This window comes from Silene latifolia, chromosome X (assembly GCF_048544455.1).
Source record: "Silene latifolia isolate original U9 population chromosome X, ASM4854445v1, whole genome shotgun sequence".
NCBI lineage: Eukaryota > Viridiplantae > Streptophyta > Magnoliopsida > Caryophyllales > Caryophyllaceae > Silene > Silene latifolia.
Window position 1 is genome coordinate 101,067,631 of NC_133537.1, and position 21,845 is coordinate 101,089,475.

At 37.0% G+C, this 21,845-nt stretch overlaps 2 protein-coding genes across 2 annotated transcripts; one reads left to right on the plus strand and one right to left on the minus strand.

Moving 5' to 3' along the window:
• Positions 1-294: 294 nt before the first annotated feature.
• Positions 295-1,358, minus strand: LOC141617961 (uncharacterized). The gene is made up of 2 exons (XM_074435092.1): positions 1,234-1,358; positions 295-1,177 (listed from the first exon to the last, which is right to left on the minus strand). The coding sequence occupies exons 1-2, from the start codon at positions 1,356-1,358 to the stop codon at positions 295-297; spliced, it is 1,008 nt and encodes a 335-aa protein (XP_074291193.1).
• An 857-nt stretch (positions 1,359-2,215) lies between these two features.
• LOC141617962 (uncharacterized) lies at positions 2,216-4,493 on the plus strand. The gene is made up of 2 exons (XM_074435093.1): positions 2,216-2,220; positions 3,842-4,493. Exons 1-2 carry the CDS (start codon positions 2,216-2,218, stop codon positions 4,491-4,493), a joined length of 657 nt encoding a protein of 218 aa, XP_074291194.1.
• The last annotated feature ends 17,352 nt before the right edge of the window (positions 4,494-21,845 follow it).

The following is a 21,845-nucleotide window of genomic DNA, read 5'->3' on the forward strand; positions in this document are numbered from 1 at the left end:
TATAGTTTGCATATTAGTGTAGAAATCATGCATTCTCATTTAGCTTGCATAATTTCCTATCGTTTTGGCCATTGAGGACAATGCCCATACTAGTGTGGGGATGGAAAATTCTAACTTGACTTTTAAATCAAAAAATGATAAAAATCGAAATTTTTTGACAAAATACAAGAACATGTCTTTTTTTTTTTTTTTTTTTGGATGAAATGTAAGCATTTCCATTAAAGATCATAACAAATGTTACAACTTGCCATTTTGGCTACAAAGCAATTTAAAAAGATCCAGGAACCTGGATTTTTATACAAACAAGCTAACACTTAATAACCAGTTCTTATCTTTAGCTGTAATCCCTGGTGTAAGGAGTGAATGCACTCTAATTTTAACCTCCTTAGTGATCAAGTCTCTGAGGAGTTCAGGTCTAAGAAGACTACCTTCAATTCTCGATCTATTTCTTTGCATCCAAAGGTGATAGAACGTAGCAAGTGTAGCACAAAGCAGTACCCCCTTCTTCAGATGTGAGAAATGCCCAGCTTCAACCCACATAAGTAGATTAGAATCTAGAACAGCACCACCAGCCAACCTGGCAAGCAATTCAAGAACCCTTTTACTATATGGACAGGCCTGAAAAAGATGGAGATGATTCTCAGACCCTGTACCACAAAGTATACAAATATCATCAGAATAATGACCTAAGCTAAAGAGCTTATCCTTCAACATCAAAGCCTCTCTAGCAACAAGCCATCCAATGAATTGATGTTTAGGAATACACCAATTATTCCAGACCATCTTATGCCACACAACAGTCTGAAACTTATCCCTTAAAAGATCATATCCACTATCAAGAGTATAGCCATGAGTGCCCAGAACCCACTGCCCATTCTGATAACCAGGTAACAGTTTCACCTTCACTTTGCATATGGACGTCCACCCCCAGCTCAAATCACCACTAGGAGTGTAATCATCCCACTGCCTCCCTTTTAAATAAACCTGATTAATCCACTTAACCCATAGCCTATCAGGACTGCTATATATCCACCACACCAATTTGCCAATTGCAGCCTGATTCCATAACACACTATCCCTTATACCTAATCCACCATCTTCTTTAGGGGAGCAAATCTTTGCCCAACTAACTCTGGGAACTCTCAAGTAATCAACACTGCTGTCCCAAAGATAATTCCTGCAAATGGGTTGACCTTATTAAGGACTCCTTTTGGGATAATAAAGATATTACACCAGTAGCTGTAAATAGTAGTGGGGACAGAATTCACTAGCACTAGTCTACCAGAATATGAAAGCTTTCTTGTCCCAAAACTCCTGATCCTGCTGATTAGTTTCTCCACAAGCATATTACACTCCATCTTAGACAGCCTACCACAAGTAATTGGGACACCCAAGTACCTAAAAGGTAGCTGTCCATCTTGAACCCCAGAAAGAACATGTCTTTTTATAAACATAAAAACCGTAAAAATTTGAAAAATTGAAAAACCAAAAACATGTTTATTCCTTTATAGTATAGAATTGTATATATTTTGTATATACTTGTTTGTTTGTTTGTTTGTCTATCCTTCTATCACATTGATCGACTATGCCACATCCGAGACATGAGGATTATGAAGACCGCATGGTATGATCTTTCCAATCTCCTTTTTCCTCTCTATCTTAATGACTATGTGGCTTTATTTTGATTGATGCGGTTTACACCAATGTGATTGTAGGAGTTGCATTTAGCTTATATGGCATACTAGTTGATAGACGCATATGCATTAGGTTGTATAAATGTTAGTTGCATCATGGCATGTAGTTGCATTTTAGGAAAATTTTGTGAAAACATCTATTTGGGAAGCTTGACAAGTGTATATATGGCCCTTGTAGATACTTTTTCTTCCTAAGACTTTTCTCATTAGAATGCTTGTAAAACACCCTAGGATGTGTCATGCTAGTATCCTTTCACCCATGGATTAAGGCCTAGTCAAGAGTACCTTGTGGTGTGATAACTCCTTGGCTACCGTTTATTCCAAGGTGACCCTTGAAACCATGCAACCATCTTCCACATTCTACCACATTTTGTCAACAAAAAGGGAATGGGCACAAAAAATATCAAAATTTGAGTTCAAGCATTGAAATGAAAGTCAAAAAGTTTGCAATTTCCATCAAAGAAAAGAGGAGTACAAAAATAAGAACTCCTATGCTTCAAATATAAGCACCCTCGCTACAAATGAGGTGACTTTGAAAATGTAATACCCCGTTATTTAGGTAATAATTTATGAGAATAGTTTATGTAATTTAAATAATTAATTAATGACATTTTAATAATAGTTGCAAATAAGACATTAAATAAATAATAAAATAAATATGCAAGTCGAAAATTGGACTTAGCTGGCAATAAGGCCTTGGGCCTTGTGCTATGGTTGTATGGACATATTTTATTGGCCTAGTATGACTAGTGGTCGGGAATTGTATCGGGATTATTTAATAATAATACTAATAATAATAATAATAATAATAATAATAATAATAATAATAATAATAATAATAATAATAATAATAATAATAATAATAATAATAATAATAATAATAATAATAATAATAATAATAATAATAATAATAATAATAATAATAATAATAATAATAATAATAATAATAATAATAATAATAATAATAATTACAATAATACTAATAATAATCATATTTGTATAATAGAAATAATATGGTAATTATATAGTTTCCTAATTGCTTCCTTATACCTATGACCTACCTATATAAATAGACATTATTGATCATAAAACACAAATAATTCACATAAGAGAAAAGAGAAGTAATAACTAGCTAGAAGATCGTCACAAGGTGACGGTTTTATTTAGGAACTTTAATTGTTGATTGGATTGCATAATTGGAGTGCGTAATTGGAGTATTTTCTTATCAGGTAGGAATTTCCTACTCAACTCGGGTTTTATTGTTAAGTGAATGAATATTTAATTATGACGGTTGATGAGATTAATGTTAGTATTGTGATTTATTATTGGAGACGAAGTATATGTGTAGTTGTTGAATTTTGTATGACGGGATTGTTATTGAGTTTTTGTTGTTGGTTATATTTGATTGTTGGAGAGTTGATTATTGATTGAGCATAACACGGAGGGTGTTTCGCGGTTGTGCATAACGAGTAATCGTTACTGCCAGATGTGCATAGTAAGTAATTACTACTGCCAGTGATAGTTGTGCATAGTAAGTGATTATTACTGCCAGTTGTGCATAGTACGGAGGGTACTACTGCCAGTTGAGCATGGTATGAAAATACCTTTGCCAGTTGAGTTGAGCATAGCACGGTGTTCAGGGGGTTGTGCTACTGCTAGTGATGTAAGTGAGTTGTACGGATGAAGTGATGAGAACTTGATGAATATATATTTTGGGTTGGATTATTATTGTTGTTTAGTTTATTCCTACTCAACCTCGCGGTTGACTGTGTATTCGTGAACACCTGCGGTGAACCGTTTTATGGGGAGCAGATTTGACAGGTACTAAAGGTTAGCTGACTTGGGAGCTATGGGATGCGAGAGGACTTGGACCATAGTTGAAGTCTAGATCACATAGAACAATTATATTACATTATTTATTTCCGCTGCGAGGTGTAATTATTTTATATTAAGTTTTAGTTAGTTAAATTTGTAATAAACATGTAATCGCTAAGTTTTAGTTTAAAGTACTTTGGTATTGTTGTACTTTGTTATTCACTACCTCGGGAAACCGAGATGGTAACAGTCCTATTTATTTGGGAATGCCTAGCCAAAGGCTCCTCAATAATTTAGGAGTTCAGTGGAAACGTTCAGCTCATTGCTGATAGTGACCAGCATATCACTGTTGAAGTTTTTGACATTACTTCAGGAGATATTTTCCGGTACACTATTGTGTATGGGTCTAATTCTGATAGTGAGAGGATCACACTCTGGGAGCAGATTAACCAGATTAAGGATCAATGTTTCAAACCTTGGTGTATTTGTGGGGATTTCAATTCAATTTTGGATTACAATGAAAGGCTGGGTAGAGAAGTGACTTGGAGTGAAATTAAAGATTTCAGGCAGTGTGTTGATTATTGTGAGGTGAGTGACATTGTTGCTCATGGATCTTTTTTCACTTGGAATAATAAGCAAGACCCTTATACTCGTGTTTTTTCAAGAATTGATAGGTGCTTAATCAACATTGAGTGGCTTTGGTTGTTTCCTGATAGCTCAGCTTATTTCATAAAAGAAGGAACATTTGTTCACTGTCCTTGTATTTGCTATAGAAGTAATGAGGCAACTGTCAGAAACACTTCTTTTAAATACTTCAATATGTGGAGTTTAGACTCTAAGTTTAAAGAAGTGGTGGCTACTGAATGGAATAAGAATATCTCAGGGGTCAAGATGTACCAAGTTGTCACTAAGCTTAGGAATCGGAAGAAGCCTTTGAAGGAGTTAAATAAGAACAAGTTCTCTGATATTGAGAAGAGTCTTTGAAGTTGCTCTGATCTTATTGGATAGTCGCAAACCGCTATGCATATTAACCCTCGGGATCGCAACTTCTAGTCGAACAGCAAACGGTGCAGAGGAATTTAAAACCTTAAATAAGGCTAGAACTAAATTTTTACAACAGAAAGCAAAGGTGGAGTGGTTGCTGGAAGGAGATGAGAACACTAATTTTTACCACAGCAGGATTAAAGCCAGGCAATTCATAAGAAGATATCTCAAATTGTTGATATTGAGGGGGTTATTCATCAGGATCCTCTGGGTATTGAAAATGCTTTTTTATCTTATTACACCGAAGCATTGGGATCAACTAAACCTACAACACGTGTGCATAAACCTCTTTGTAAGAACGGGTAAGCTAATTAATGACCACCATGTCCAAAAGTTGCTTAGACCAATTTTCGATAGTGAAATTAGACAGTGTATGTTTTCCATTCCAACTGATAAAAGCCCTGGACCAGATGGATACACTAGTCAGTTTTACAAAGATTCATGGGATATTGTGGGTCAGGAGGTGTGTGTTGCTGTGAAGGATTTCTTTCATTCTGGTCAACTGTTGAAGCAACTTAACACAACCAATATTACCCTGATTCCTAAAGGAAGTAATCCAAAAACTGTCCTAGAATTTCGCCCTATTGCCTGTTGTAACACTTTGTGTAAGTGTATTGCAAAACTACTATGCAACAGGCTGAGAGACATTCTTCCTGACATTGTTAGTATCAACCAAGGTGGATTTATCAAAGGGAGGAACATTGTAGAGAATGTGCTTATTTGCCAAGATATTGTTAGACTCTATAATAGGCAAGCAGCATCTCCTAGATGTCTGGTTAAAATTGATCTTAAGAAGGCCTATGACAGTGTGAAGTGGGAGTTTTTGGAGCAGATGTTGGGAGCTTTAAATTTTCCTGAGAAATTTACCAATTGGATTATGAAATGTGTTTCTACTCCCTCGTATTCTTTATCTTTAAATGGACGGTCTTTTGGGTTTTTCAAAGGCAAGAGAGGTCTTAGACAAGGTGATCCTTTGTCCCCTCTCTTGTTTACTCTTTGTATGGACTATTTGTCTAGAATTATGGTTGTAGTAGGTCAACAAGATGGTTTTAGGTTCCATCCTCTTTGTGGACACCTGAAGCTTAATTATCTGTTGTTTGTAGACGACCTTCTCATGTTCTCCAAGGGTAATGCAGTGTCTATCATGTGGATACTTAGGGCTTTTGCCACTTTCTCCTCTACTTCTGGTCTTTGCCTCAACAAAAACAAAACTGAGATATATTTCAATGGGGTGAGAGCTGATACAGTGAATGAGGTTCTGCAAATTTCTGGGTTCAAGAAGGAGGATTTACCTTTCAAATATCTAGGGGTTCCTATATCATCCAAGAAGCTTTCTATGAATGATGGAAGGAAATTGACAGACAAGATTACTGTAAAAATCGGAGCTTGGAGGACCAAACACCTAACCTACGCTGGTAGATTAACTTTGGTCACTTCTGTACCGCATACTTTACAGTCTTATTGGGCTACCATCTTCCTCATCCCCTCTGGCATCATGAATAATATAGATAGAATTTGCAGAAATTTTCTTTGGAGTGGGAAAGATTCCTACCTTCGTGCTCCTGCTGTAGGCTGGGATCAGTGTTGTAAGCCAAAAGCTGAAGGTGGGCTGGGAATTAAGAATTCCAAAATGTGGAATAAAGCTTTGTTTGGTAAGTATGTCTGGTGGGTTGCTGATAAGAAGGATCATCTCTGGGTGCGTTGGATCAATCATGTGTATTTCAGAGGTGGACATTGGACAAGCTACTCTCCTCCCTCTGACTGTAGTTGGTCTTGGAAAAAAATAGCCCACATAATGTTGTTGTTTAGGCCTGCTTATATAGACGATCAGTGGCTAGGGAATAGATCTGCATACTCTATTAAAGCAGGCTATAATTGGATTAGGAATCCGGGGGACTCTGTTAGTTGGTGGAAACTTTACTGGAATTCTCTGAATGTTCCCAAGTCTTCATTTATTTACTGGGCGGTTATGTTAGGAAGATTGCTTACTCGAGATAGGTTGGCAAGGATGGGTGGTCCTACATCTATGGAGTGCTATTTATGTAATGGAGCTGATGAATCCCATGGGCACGCACCTGTATTTTGAGTGTGAATTTAGCAGGAAATGTTCTGAACTCCTGCAGCAGAAGCTTCATACCTGCCTGAACCCACGAGACCTGGTTGGGTGGAACAAAAGAGGCAGAAGAATTAGTATTCTGAGAAGAAGAATTGTTTGTGCGTGTTATGTGATGCTCGTGTATTTGATATGGCAGGCTAGGAACAAAGCTAGAATTATGTTCATTGTTACTCACCCTAAAGTTCTTGTCCAGCAGGCCATTCAAGCCGTTTCTATCAGATTTTGGGCTCGAAACAAAGCACCTATCAAAGAGGAGGATACTGCTTGGCTCAGCAATTTGCGTTCTAGTTAGTTTTATCTAGTTGCTGTTCTTGATGTAGCTCATTTTGGTTGATTTATCTGGTAGTTTTGATCTTGTAAATCTCTACACGGATGATGTATTCTTTTGTTGATATTAATATACTTAACCTTTCCCAAAAAAAAAAAAATAATTGCAAATAAGACATTGAATAAATAATAAAATAAGTATGCAAGTCGAAAATTGGACTTAGCTGGCAATAAGGCCTTGGGCCGTGTGCTATGGTTGTATGGACATATTTTATTGGCCTAGTATGACTAGTGGTTGGGAATTGTATCGGGATTTAATAATAATAATAATAATAATAATAATAATAATAATAATAATAATAATAATAATAATAATAATAATAATAATAATAATAATAATAATAATAATAATAATAATAATAATAATAATAATAATAATAATAATAATAATAATAAATAATAATAATAATAATAATAATAATAATAATAATAATAATAATAATAATAATAATAATAATAATAATAATAATAATAATAATAATAATAATAATAATAATAATAATAATAATTACAATAATACTAATAATAATCGTATTTGTATAATAGAAATAATATGGTAGTTTCCTAATTGCTTCCTAATACCTATGACCTACCTATATAAATAGACATTATTGATCATAAAACACAAATAATTCACATAAGAGAAAAGAGAAGTAATAACTAGCTAGAAGATCGTCACAAGGTGACGGTTTTATTTAGGAACTTTAATTGTTGATTGGATTGCATAATTGGAGTGCGTAATTGGAGTATTTTCTTATCAGGTAGGAATTTCCTACTCAACTCGGGTTTTATTGTTAAGTGAATGAATATTTAATTATGACGGTTGATGAGATTAATGTTAGTATTGTGATTTATTATTGGAGACAGAGTATATGTGTAGTTGTTGACGGAGCTGTATGACGGGATTGTTATTGAGTTTTTGTTGTTGGTTATATTTGATTGTTGGAGAGTTGATTATTCAGTTGAGCATAACACGGAGGGTGTTACTGCCAGTTGTGCATAACGAGTAATCGTTACTGCCAGATGTGCATATTAAGTAATTACTACTGCCAGTGATAGTTGTGCATTGTAAGTGATTACTATTGCCAGTTGTGCATAGTATGGAGGGTACTACTGCCAGTTGAGCATGGTATGAAAATACCACTGCCAGTTGAGTTGAGCATAGCACGGTGTTCAGGGGGTTGTGCTACTGCCAGTGATGTAAGTGAGTTGTACGGATGAAGTGATGAGAACTTGATGAATATATATTTTGGGTTGGATTATTATTGTTGTTTAGTTTCTTCCTACTCAACCTCGCGGTTGACTGTGTATTCGTGAATACCTGCGGTGAATCATTTTATGGGGAGCAGATTTGACAGGTACTAAAGGTTAGCTGACTTGGGAGCTATGGGATGCGAGAGGACTTGGACCATAGTTGAAGTCTAGATCACATAGAACAATTATATTACATTATTTATTTCCTCTGCGAGTTATAATTATTTTATATTAAGTTTTAGTTAGTTAATTTGAAATAAACATGTAATCGCTAAGTTTTAATTTAAAGTACTTTGGTATTGTTGTACTTTGTTATTCACTACCTCGGGAAACCGAGATGGTAACAGTCCTATTTATTTGGGAATATCTAGCCAAAGGCTCCTGAATAAATGGGGGTGTTACAGAAAACGTTCAAAAGAAAATGCAAAAAGTTGAAAGTTGTCAAGTATTGAAATGCCAAACATCGAAGAAATGGCAAAAAGAAAGTGTTCTCAAATGTCAAATTCCACAAGAAATTGGGGGGAATAACAACATCTAACGCAAACTCCCATATGAAAAGAGTTATTGATCCCTTTTTCCATCGAATCCACTTTTGTGCATGGTAGAGCGGGGACGACCCTTCTTCTTGTCTAGGCAAGAAGGGGAATTCCGCGATCCTCCAGTGTTTCTAACACCATAGGGAGTCTACTCTTGATGAAAGCATTTAACAATTGAGGAGAAAGGTACCCTAGCTTGACACAACATAGAGGTGATTTTTTGGTATCCTTCTAGGCTTAGTAGTTTGAAGAAACCGTATCTATGATAGAGTATGTACCCTTAGATTTCTTCCCTTATAGATGATTTCCGCCACTTAGATGAGGAAAGTGGCTTTTCATTTTTGTAGATGCGTCCATTACTTGCTTTTGTGTGCTTAATGCTTGGATAGGTCGCCATTTCGGCAAGCCCCACCTTGCCTTGCAAGAAGGCATCCTACCTCATGGTTGTCTTGTTGTGAGTTGAAGGGGCGGAATGAGACCCGCTAATTATCTCACATCGGCTATATCAGTAGGTTAGTTTAAATAAAGGTCCTAGTTTTAGTCACCTCTTTACTCGGGACGAGCAAAGGTTCGGTTTAGGGATGTTTTATGTGACTCATATTTGAGCACATTTAGTCCCCGAATTAACCTCGTTCCTATGCTTTATAGTGCATAATTAGGTCATTTACTATCTTTAGTTTCCCATTTTGCATATTCTTTGAGGTTTTGTCTCCTAGGTAGGAAAGGATTGCTAACCTTGCATTTACAAGGCGAAATGGAGCTAATTTGATCGCATCTATCAACCAAGCATCAAAGATAAGACCAATACTAGAGGCCTAAGTAGATAATTAAGTGAAATGGGCAATGATGAAAGGATCCTTGCATCTCAAAAATGATCCTTACGGATTTTTAAGGAGGAAAAGAAGAGAAGCAGTCTGCCCAGGAATCCGAGCGGATCAGGCACGATACGGGCGTCTCACAACAGCAAGATCCGGGCGTCTTGTGCCCAAGACGAGCGGATTGCAGGCGCAAGGAGCCGAGCGTCTTCCCTTGGATCCGAGCGGATCCTAAGACAGAAGAGCCCGGGCCTTACCTCAAGACAAGCGGATCGTGGCAAGACTAGCATGGGCATCCGCATATTTCCTTCGGCAGGAGCATTTCCTCAACATTTCTTAGTGTCTTAATAGTAATTTAAGCCCTTAGTAACCCTAATCTTTGTACCTAATGTTTAGTATAAATACCCCTTTGTACTACCTAGATTATGATCACTTCTTAATGCACCCTTAATCATATCTTATACTCTCTTAATCTCATTAAATTAGTCATAATTTAGTTGTAATACAATTTCTCAATATTAAACACATCTTAATCTTTCCTTAATTTCTCTATTGTTCTTCCTTTATTTTGGGTAAGTAGAAGATTATTTGGGTTTATTGGGAGGATTGACAACCTTCCATCAATCATCAAGTACTTCTATTATTTTTTGCTTTATTATTTGGAATCATCTTCATAGGTATAATTCTCTCTTAACCTTGTTTAATTATTGTTATTCACCTTCATTTATTCATCATGTTTTGCCTTGTTAGTATGATTGACAACCTTATTAACATGTTAAACTTGATCATGAGTGAGTAGTTTCCTTAGCTAGGGTTAATGAGGAATTAGGGGAAACAAACACGGGGAATAATTCATGCTTAATCTAATATGTTTTCATAATTAAATTGCTTGCTTCTTGTGATTTCAACTTATGCACATGTTATGTTTGATGAAATGCGAGCCTATGAATCCTTGCATTTTTTACCCATCACCTATCTTTTCAATGAGGCTTGTAAGCTTATACACCAACTTGAGCCTCATTAGACCATGCATATAGTTGAATAGAAAGGATTAAGTCGACTTGTAAGTGTTGTATAATCTAATTGATTCAGCTCCGGGACCCAAACCTTCTTAGGAATTGTAAGCTTGTACACCAACTCGATCCCATCACAACAATAAGTGCTTGCTATATAATTGAGAACATGTTTGTATGATCAACTCTTATGAATCCCCTATGAACCTATGACACCCTAGTGCCTTTAATCAATTGTTTACAACCTCTTTAATTATCTTGCTTGTTTTCATTGCTTTACTTTGATCTTGTTAATTAGTTTAGAGCAATTTCATCTCAACCCAAATTGTGACACCCTAAGACACAACCATTTGCAATTGAGAATCCTACATCAATACCCGTCCCTTGGGATCCGACCTTTACTTGCCTCTTTGCTAAGAGTAGTTTGTGAAGTTATAAATATTGTTTTGGTTGGTAGCTTTTGACGACGAGTTTTAAACCGGACCATTCGAAAAGATCATCAATCCTTGGCAAAGGATACCTGTTCTTCACGGTGACGTGGTTTATCTCCCTATAGTCGATGCACAGCCTCATACTCCCATCTTTCATTTTCACAAACAAAACTGGTGCACCCCAAGGTGATACACTGGGTCGAATGTACCTCTTGTCTAGCAATTCATTCAGCGGCTTCTTCCGCTCTTGCAACTCTTTAGGTCCCCTCCGGTACGCTACTTTAGATATAGGCCCAGTCCCCGGTTTGAGTTCAACACTAAAGTCGATGTCCCTCTTAGGAGGTAACTCTAATACCACGGTTTTCTGAGTCTCGTTTACTCGGCCGAATAGGGGGAACTCGGCCGAGTAGGGTGTCGTGTATTTTCTGGTCAGGTTACTGCCCAGAAACACTGGGCCAAATAAGGCGTACTCGGCTGAGTACCCCAAGTACTCGACCGAGTATCCGGTCTGACGGGATTAATTTCCGCGGTTTTGATTAAGGTTATTAGAGATTATAAATTACGTTTCTAACAGTTTACAAATCACTTTTACAAAACCTAACGACGTTCATCATCACCCTAATCACTCCAAAGGCTATTTATCGATCGTGAGTCTTCCTTTCGTCTTTTCTATATCGATTTCGTTGGTCAGTCACTAGTACTTTTATTAATTATGTAACACCCCGATTTATGAAGGAGCCTTTATCAAGACATTCCCTAATAAATCGGACTGTTACCATCTCGGTTTCCCGAGGAAGTGAATAACAAATTAAACTCCAAGGCAAATTATATAATTACCTTAACTTAATTATTACAAAACCTCTTTTACATCAAATTACAAAGAACTAGCATAAACAAAAGTGAAAGTCTTCTAAATGATGATCTAGCTACTAAGTCTTCTGATCCAGTGTCTCACGCCCATCAAGCTCCCGTCCTATCTCTTAAACCTGTCAAGTCTGCTCCCCAATATTTGGATCGTCGCAGGTGTTCACGAATACACAGGGTCAACCACGAGGTTGAGTAGGGAATACAATGAAACAACAAAGTATGATATGCATGCTCCTCCGTCACCTCCATCTCCATCTCAACTCATATCTCATAACCCAGACAACCCAGCCATACCGATCCCCGGTAGACTATATATCGACCGTAGCCGATCTGCCCACTCTCGCGGTGAGGACACCATGGCAAGTCTGCAGAACCCGCCTGGGCCTTATCACAACATCATCATCACCACACCCCATCACCACAACATCCTCCATCTCCAATGCATATGAATGCTCAAGAAATTAATGCAACACAATATGTATATCATTGAACTGGTAAATCTTAGAATCATGCCGGTTACCGAATGTTGTGATAATATACTCAATACGATCAATTCAGTCAAGCACATTCCAGGATATGAATCATAACATGAATCAACAACCACGAATCAAGTCAACGTTCACATATCCATCACCTACATAACATAATTCTGTATAATTACCACCTACTCAGTCAATTAATCATTCACATAACCTAGACTCATCGTAATTTAATAGGAATATCAACTTAAAGAACAAACACGACTTTTCCTGATTTTCCTGCACATGGCAGACTCCGTATAAAATGAATAACTAATTCCAGAAAATTCGAATTGATGCAAGGCCAATTGAATTGGAACCCCATGAGTCTTAGCTACAAATTATATCTAACGTGTTTTTCTCAAATTCCAAACTTATCAAGGGTTTTCAGACTGATTTCCAAAAACTGACAAAAACCAGCGCATAAAAAGTATTGATTCATAAAACGAGTTTGACAAATGATTTCTAAGTAAAACCAACGCCTAACTCATTTAAACTCTTTAAATTAAATATATGAAAAATATCCAGCACCAATTCAATATCTAAATTATGTTTTAGAAGTAATCTTTCAGCCTCTACTGATTCGCGGACTTTTTAGATAGACGTTCACAAATAATTTCTTCAGGAAAAACTACACGGTGAAATGCTACCAATTTTCACAGGCATAAACTAGGCTTGGAATAAATATGAGTCTCTTCTTTAACGTTTTGCATCCCACGACTTTAAGACAAGTAAAACACTCAAATAACACAGACCAACGAATCTGTAAATTGCTGTAACTATTCCATTCATTTATCTCATACAATTTATAATCAAAAACCCCCAAACCAATTCTAGGGTTACGAAAATTATCCCAATACTACTATAATTATGCTAATAATTGAATAAAGAGGTAATATGATAGTCTACTTACGAAATAGGATGAGAATAGGCTGAGAAATCGCCTCGCAATGCCTCACGCGGCTCCCTTCACACACGGCTCCCTCTTCTCTCTTTTCTCTCTTTTCTCATGGTTAAAATGAATATGGTGATAGGGAGATTAGGGTTTGGTTAGATGGGTTATACATATAGGATAGGTGCTATTAAGACGATACGGGCCTAGCCTAGTTAGATTAATTAAAACCCGAGTCACATAATTACCCGAGTCACAAATACACTACACGACCCAGCTTGTAACTCGGCCTAATATAATATCATATTAAAATACCGGGTATTACAAATTAGATATGTTTGTCTTTTAGGGTTTTGCTCTAATGGTTTAGATTAGGTGGCACTCTTTACGAATTATGCTAAATCGAATCGAGTGCTTCACCATATCATCAAACCCAAAACATGTGGTCCACAATTGCCTAAGAAGGCTGATGAGAAGAAGTTCTTAATGCTACGGTTCTTCAATAAATCTATGAAACGGTCACCAATGACCTCCTCGAGACGATTGTTGAAGCCGACTCCACTGCTATGGCTTGTTGGGATCGTATTCAAGATATTTTTCTTGACAATCAACACTCCCGGGCTGTTACTCTTGAACAAGAGTTCTCCCACACCGCTATGTCGAACTTCCCAAGTGTCTCGGCCTACTGTCAGTGTCCCAAAAGCCTGGCTGATCAACTTAAGAACGTTGGCTCCACGGTAAGTGATACTCATCTTGTCTTGCAACTAGTATACGGTCTTACGATGCCTATCATGGCGTTGGTACTCTGATTCATCAAAGTAACCCTCTCCCTCCCTTTTATCGCGCTCGTTCTATGCTTACTCTTGAAGAAGCGGGTTTTCTAAAAGTGTCGCAACCATTGCCTCATCGTCGGTGAACTATGATAAGTCTAACGATGATGGAGCTTCTACTTCCATCCTCGGCCGTCCTCCTCAAGCAAATCACAATAAGAATAATAAGAACAAGAAGAAGGGTAAAGATGGGAAAGGTAACAACAATGGGAACATATTGTCCTATGCTTCTTCCAATGGCAATCAGTCTGCCTCTGCTCCGGCCAGGTTACTGCTCCCTGACCTACCAATGGTTACGGTGGATGGCCGTGGGGACCACCAGGATGGTTGTATCCACCCTACCCTTATCCGACCTCTCCTTGGCAGCGTCCTCCCATTCCTGGACCTCCTTTTGTCCCACGACAATAGCAAGCCTATACGGCAGAGAATACTTCGTCTCAGACTAACATAGAAACAATGATTTACACTCTTAGCATTGATCCTAATTGGTACATGGATACTGGTGCGGCATCTCACATGACAACGAATCCAGGTATTGTCTCGTCCTATGTTATTTTGATCAAAAGTAATGGTATTATAGTTGGAAATGGTCAAACTATCCTAGTTAATGGTTACGGGCAAACCTTGCTAAATAAACCGACCCAAAAATTCCACCATAAAAACGTGTTATACGTCCCCAAACTTGTCAAAAATCTAGTTTCCGTTAGAAAATTTACCACTGACAATTCCGTCTCTGTTGAATTTGACCCACTTGGTTTTTATGTGAAGGACTTCAAGACGGGGACATGTCTAATGAGGTGTGATAGTCGGGGAGATCTAAATCCTATACTTAACTCCCCACCGGTCGGTCAACAAGCATCTTTCACCGCCCTACAACCTTCCCTCTGGCATGATCGTTTAGGCCATCCCGGAGCTCCTATTTTTGCTTTTCATAGGCGTACAATTTAATTCCTTGTAATGCTCCTCTTAAGCATTCAGTTTGTTCGTCTTGCGCTATGGGCAAGGCTGTTAAGCTTCCGTTTGTTAGCTCTACTAATAAAACATGGTTGCAATTTGATATTATACATTGTGATCTTTGTACTTCGCTAGTTCTTAGCTCATCTGGGCGCCGATATTATCTAGTTCTCATTGATGATTTTATAAATTTTGTGTGGACTTTTCCATTAGCTAAGAAATCCCAAGTTTTTCCGATTTTAATATCTTTTAGAAAATATATTCAGTCACAATTTGAAAGAGAAATAAAAACAATACAATGTGATAACAATAAGGAATTTGTTAATGGTCCTTTTTGGGATTTATGCACGCAACATGGCTTGTATTTTCGACTATCTTTCCCTCATACATCATCCCAAAACGGCAAAGTCGAAAGCAAAATCCGCACCCTTAACAATATTGTTCGTACTTTACTTCTTCATCGTCGGTCCCTCCATCTTTTTGGCATCATGCTCTTAGTATGGCTACTTACTTAACTAACATCTTACCCAATAAAAAACATGAATTACAAACTCTCATGTTTAAGCTTTACAATAAACATCCATCCTACACCAATCTCCGTGTCTTCGGTTGTCTTTGTTACCCGCTTATTCGGTCAACCAGTCATCATAAACTTCAAGCTAGGTCTACCCCTTGTGTGTTCCTCGGTTACCCTGACCATCATCGAGGTTATAAGTGTTACGACATCAACAAAAAGAAAATCATAGTGAGTCGTTATGTTATTTTGATGAACAATCTTTACCGTTTACAGTTGGTCATCGAACAACATCCCCTGACTATCGTTTTTTGGATGATGCTTCCTCACCTTAGGTCCTTCGTCACATACACCAAGACACCACCCCAGACCACCCTGTTTCCCCCGATGTTTCCCCTCGGCATTCACCACATACCAACCCGAGCCCAACCCCTGCCTCCCCTAACTTCCATGGAAACCAGCCCTCCCTTGACCAGTCTCCCACCGACTCTTCTCCACCAATTTTAAAGGCCGTGACACGAGGCGACCATGGAATCCGTAAACCAAAACTCATCTTTGATCATAATACGACGGTTCCAATATCACCCATACCTCGCAATCCCGTGTCAGCCCTTAAAGATGTTAATTGGAAGTTGGCCATGGATGACGAATACAATGCTCTTAATAGCAATATGTAATACCCCGGATAGTTATGTGGAAATACTAATAGGATATGTCGAGCTAATTGTTTTTTTAGAAAAAGACAAAGTTTCGACTAAATTAGATTCGACCCGACTCAATTAGCAAAAAAATACTTATATTAACCCAAATAACCTACTACATTATGATTTTTATCTATCGTTTTAGGATAATACCAATTTATCATAATGGTTACAAATCATCTAGAATTAATTTATTTAGCTACAAGGACTAAGTAGTATATATCATGGTGCATAAAAGATATGTGTATGACTAAGCAAGTAATATTTGATCATAAGTTTGCTTGGTACATGGCTTTATGGGGGGTAAATGCTTAACTGTTAAGAGTAAGAGGTAAATTAGAACACAACACTTTTAACCGACTTACAAGCCTGTATATATAGCCTTTGCCCATCACAATTTATATACACCCCAACACATGAAAAGAAAGGTGCTCACAATAACAGACACTCCTTAATTAACATACACCTATAATTTTCTAGTATATATAATAAAGGTATGATTTCAGGACCCTTTATCGTAGAAATTAATAATTTCTTTGAAATGAGATGACTTTATAAGTAAATATTTATAAAAATAATGATTATAGAATCCATGTTATTATTGTTATACCATTCACATGTTAATTTTATATCCATTATACTATAGTGTTTTCATACTCATTTTTCTTATAATGTTCAATTGGCCATTTGTTACATTCGCGATACGGTTACAGGAAAGGGACAACATTATAAATTTAACCTGTGTACATGGAAGGGGGCACAGCCCCATGTGAACTAAGGTTCTGATTATTACTGGTAAAAGTGCCAGAGGGTTTACATAGGTATTAGACTTTGGATCATGTGTACATGGAGGAGGGCTTAGCCCAGAGGAGTTTTACTCCGTAATGTGTCTCACCTCAGTAATGGTAGACCGGTATTCCATATTTTGCATATTATGATAAAACGACAGGGGTATCCAATTAACAGCAGACTGGTACTAGTAATTATTGATTGAGAATTATTTATTTAGGACCGCTGAAGGTAACTGAGATTATATTCAGTCAGTTTTGACTGATTTTGTTTATTTAAATTTTTTCAGGTTTATATGCTGGGGAACCAAGGGAGTGTGTTTCACTTTATATAGAAATTAAAACCTAGAAAATAACTAGAATATAATATTAAGTTTGTTGAGTAGATCTTTGTAGCCTTGTATTTCCAGTACAGGAAATACGGTAGTGACGCCTTGTATTAAATTTATTTTCAAGTTTTTTTATATGAAATAAACCGCACTCTTTGTTATTTTATATTATTGTCTTTATTTCAGTACAAATTGGTATAAGAGCATGAAAAAAATTATGAAAATTGAACGAGAGAGCGGTAAATTAGTTGGAAGGGAAGGTAGTAGTAATTTTGCTTTATTTTATTTTTTTATTATTTTTTTCATGTCATTTAATCCATTATTAACTAATGTGGGTGAGATTACTAATGTGGTTAATGTCTTTTGTTTTAGATATAATGGCAGTACCCTACCCATACGATCTGATAATGAGTCCAGATGAAACGATTGTTGTACATGTAGATCATATGAGAAATGCTTTAAGGAATCACAATGTCTTATTTCCAGCATTCCGGATGACTGAACCATACTAAGCACATGCCCTTATCAAAACTTTGCCTGACATAGTACCGTGGACCGCCTTTAAGGATCGGTATTATGATTTGATAGTAAACGGGGTTCCAAATCATTTGAAATATCTTCACAGGGGCATGGAAACTCGTGGGAACTTGTCACATGTTAATTTTATGTCCATTATACTATAGTGATTTCAGGGCATTACACATACAACGGGACGTGGGAACTCGTCCCTCGTCAGCCCAATGTGAATGTTATTCGGTCTATGTGGATTATTTGGCATAAGTTTAATTCTAATGGTTCTTTTGAGAGGCACAAGGCTCGTCTTGTAGGTGACGGGAAATGTTGGCAAGTTGGTATTGATTGCGGCGAAACATTCAACCCCCTAGGTAAACCCGCTTACATCCACATTGTCCTAAGTTTGGCTCTTTCTCATAAATGGTCTATTCATCAATTGGATGTAAAGAATGTGTTTTTGTATGGTGCTCTAAATGAAATAGTATATATGCATCAACCTTTGGGATACAAAGTGTAATACCCCGTATTTTATATTTATATATATTATATTATATTTATACGAGTTATGTATAAGACGCAATAATAATAATAATAATAATAATAATAATAATAATAATAATAATAATAATAATAATAATAATAATAATAATAATAATAATAATAATAATAATAATAATAATAATAATAATAATAATAATAATTATAATAATAATAATAATAATAATAATAATAATAATAATAAAACCAATAACAACAATAATAACAATAACAATAATAACAATAAAAATAACAACAACAACAACAACAACAACAACAACAACAACAACAACAACAACAACAACAACAACAACAACAACAACAACAACAACAACAACAACAACAACAACAACAACAACAACAACAACAACAACAACAGCAACAACAACAACAACAATAATAATAATTAATTAATTAATTAATGAGAATAATCATACTACAGGTGCCCTTCTTATATTACTCCACACTATGCATTAACCCTCTTTAATCCAAACTATCCTACATTCTTTCTAAATTGCACCTAACTGACCGGCTACCTAAAGAACAGGTAACCCTTGTGTTAAATGAATTCAATTGTCTTCTCTTCTACACTAACACACCTTAGTTCCTTATCTTTTTTGTCTTCACCATTAATTTCCGCCATTTTCTTTTTATCTTCCTCACATAAATTAATCTGTCCATTTTTTTTCTTACCTGAAACATTCTAATAGATGGTTCAGATTCATCTTCTTCTACACTAAACACTCTTTTCTTCCCTCTATTTTCTTTTCAAAATTCAATTTTTGTGGTTTTCTTAGCATCAAAATTTAGTGTTTTTTTTCCCAATAGCGTCGGAATTCAATATTTATTATGAATAGCGGCATCAAAATTCATCAGCAAACCTCATTACATTCACCATTCAAGCTACACCATGGCTGCTGTAAATTACTCCAATTCCGATGCGGTGCTGAAACTGAATTCGCCCTTTGCACTTCTGATGTGACCATTCTTTGAGCATATTTAATCCCCTAATTGAGCCCATTTTACATACTATTATATCATTCCATGACCATTTTATCCGTCAAATGCTTTCTATTTTTGCTTTCCTAGTGCATTTCGTATGTTTTGTAGGAAAGAAGATAATAAGGAGGAAATTCCCGTCTTTCGTGCATATTTGGAAGCTATTTTGACGATGTTTGATGGACTCGTATGAAGAGGAAGCGAGAAATGAAGGAAAAGATTCTGTCACAAAATCCGAGCGTCCTCACTGGCAAGACGCCCGTCCAGAACGACAATCCGAGCGTCCAAGCAACAAAGACGCTCGGATTCCTCCACTACAATCCGAGCGGTTTCCCAGAAAGACACCCGTGCACCTCCTCTAGAATGCGAGCGTCTTCCCTTCCTGGACGGACGGACCGTGACGTCTTCAGCCGAGATGGTCATCCCTCCAAAAAGACTAGCATTTCCCTGCTTAAAACTCAAAAATGTAATTACCAATTTAGCCTTAGTTAACCTAATGAAGCTCTACTATATATACCCCATTTGTAAATAATCAAAGGAGGAGGGTTTTTAGGAGGTTAAGCCTCTACATTAGAAGTTCCTCTTATATTCAATTAGGAGTAGATTAGAATAGATTGCTCTTTAATCTTTCCACAAAATTTCACATTAATCTTTCATTAATTATTGTCCAAGTTTATTATTCAAGTTTGTTACTTTTGGGTAATTGAAGATTATTGGGTTATTATTGGAGGATTGACAACCCTTCATCAATCAATCAAGTTTCTTCTATTATTCTTTGCTTTATTATTTGGAATCATCTCAAGTTTGGTATAATTCTTTTACCCTTTACCCTTTATTGCTTATTTTCTCATTATTTTATCATGTTTACACTTGTTGTGATGATTGACACCGTTAATGACATGTTTACCATGATAATAAGTGAGATGTCTCTTTAGCTAGGATTAGTGGGTAAGTAGGGGAAACCAACATGGGGATTGATTCATGCTTAATCTAATATGTTTTCACATGATTAAATTGCTTGCTTGTTGTGATGTCAACTTTATGCACATGTTATGTTTGATGAAATGCTAAGCCTATGAATCCTTGCATTTTCAACCATCTCTTATCTACTCAACTTGACTTGTAAGATATAAACCAACTCGAGTCTTGTTAGACCATGCATAGAAGTTGAATAGGAGGAAAGTAAGTCGACTTGTAGGTGTTGTACAATCTAATCGATTCGGCTCCGGGACCCAACTCTTCCTATGAACCATAAGACATAAACCAACTCGGTTCCTCCACAACATTAATTGCTTGCAACTTTGTAAACATGTTTGTATGATCAACTCCCATGATTTCCTTATGACCCCATGATATCCTAGCACTTTTAATCATTTGCCTACATCTTTCCTTTTATTGCTTGTTTTACTTTATTGCTTTTATTAGTCTAGAACACAACTACAAACCCAAATCAATCGTATTACTGTTTATCACTGTCTTAGAATCCGAGCGGATTCGGCACAAGACGCTCGTCTTTAAAGAAGACGCTCGTATTCTCCGCGGGACGCCCGTCCTAAATGACACCTGAAACAAACTTTTGAAACTGCCAGGAAATCCGAGCGGATTTTTGAAAAGACGCCCGTCCCGAGTAAGACGCCCGTCCCAAAACAGAAGACGCTCGTCTTCTTTCTGCTCCCAAAATAGCTGAGGTCCTGCCTCAAAATCCGCGCGGATTTAAAGGAAGCCGCTCGGTTTCTACAGGCTAAAGACGTCCGTCCCGCATGAAAGACGCTCGGATTGGGGTCTTTTTCTCGAACAATCCGGCCGGGTCCCACCCTTATCCGCTCGGATTCCCCTCTTCTTCTATAAAATCACCCCCTTTCTCCCTCATTTCTTCACCTTATCTAACCCTAAAACACTCACCTTCATCCTCAAAAACACTCCCCTCACATCAAAAGCCAACAAAAACCCCATTTCCCTCAACTTCAAGATGATGAACCTCAAGGGCAAGGCTAAGAAGTTTGTTGAATCCACCGGAAGGAAACGCAAGGGATCATCCTCTTCAACTCCGCGAGAGGTAGTGCCACCAAGGAACTTCCATCCTATCATGAGAGGAGGAATTGAACAACTTGAGTACTTCCAATAGGTGCTTTTCGAATCCGATACCCACCACAAGAACTTTGTCAAATTGCTAGGTAAGAACTATGAACCCACTCAATTCATAGATACTAAGGTGTTGTAAGTCCTTGGGATAAGGTACCACACCGAGATGTTCTTTGATGGCTTAGGGATTGGAAAACTTTTTCATGCCCATGAGGAGACGTACCTTAGTCTCACCCTTGAATTTTTGAGTAGCCTTCGTATTGTCATGAATACTCG

Excerpts from the sequence above, each read along its gene's own strand:
- LOC141617961 (XM_074435092.1), bottom strand. The coding sequence starts at position 1,358 with ATGGAGTGTAATATGCTTGTGGAGAAACTAATCAGCAGGATCAGGAGT. Across the intron at positions 1,178-1,233 it reads ACTACTATTTACAGCTACTG|GAATTATCTTTGGGACAGCA; the intron begins GTGTAATATCTT and ends ACCCATTTGCAG.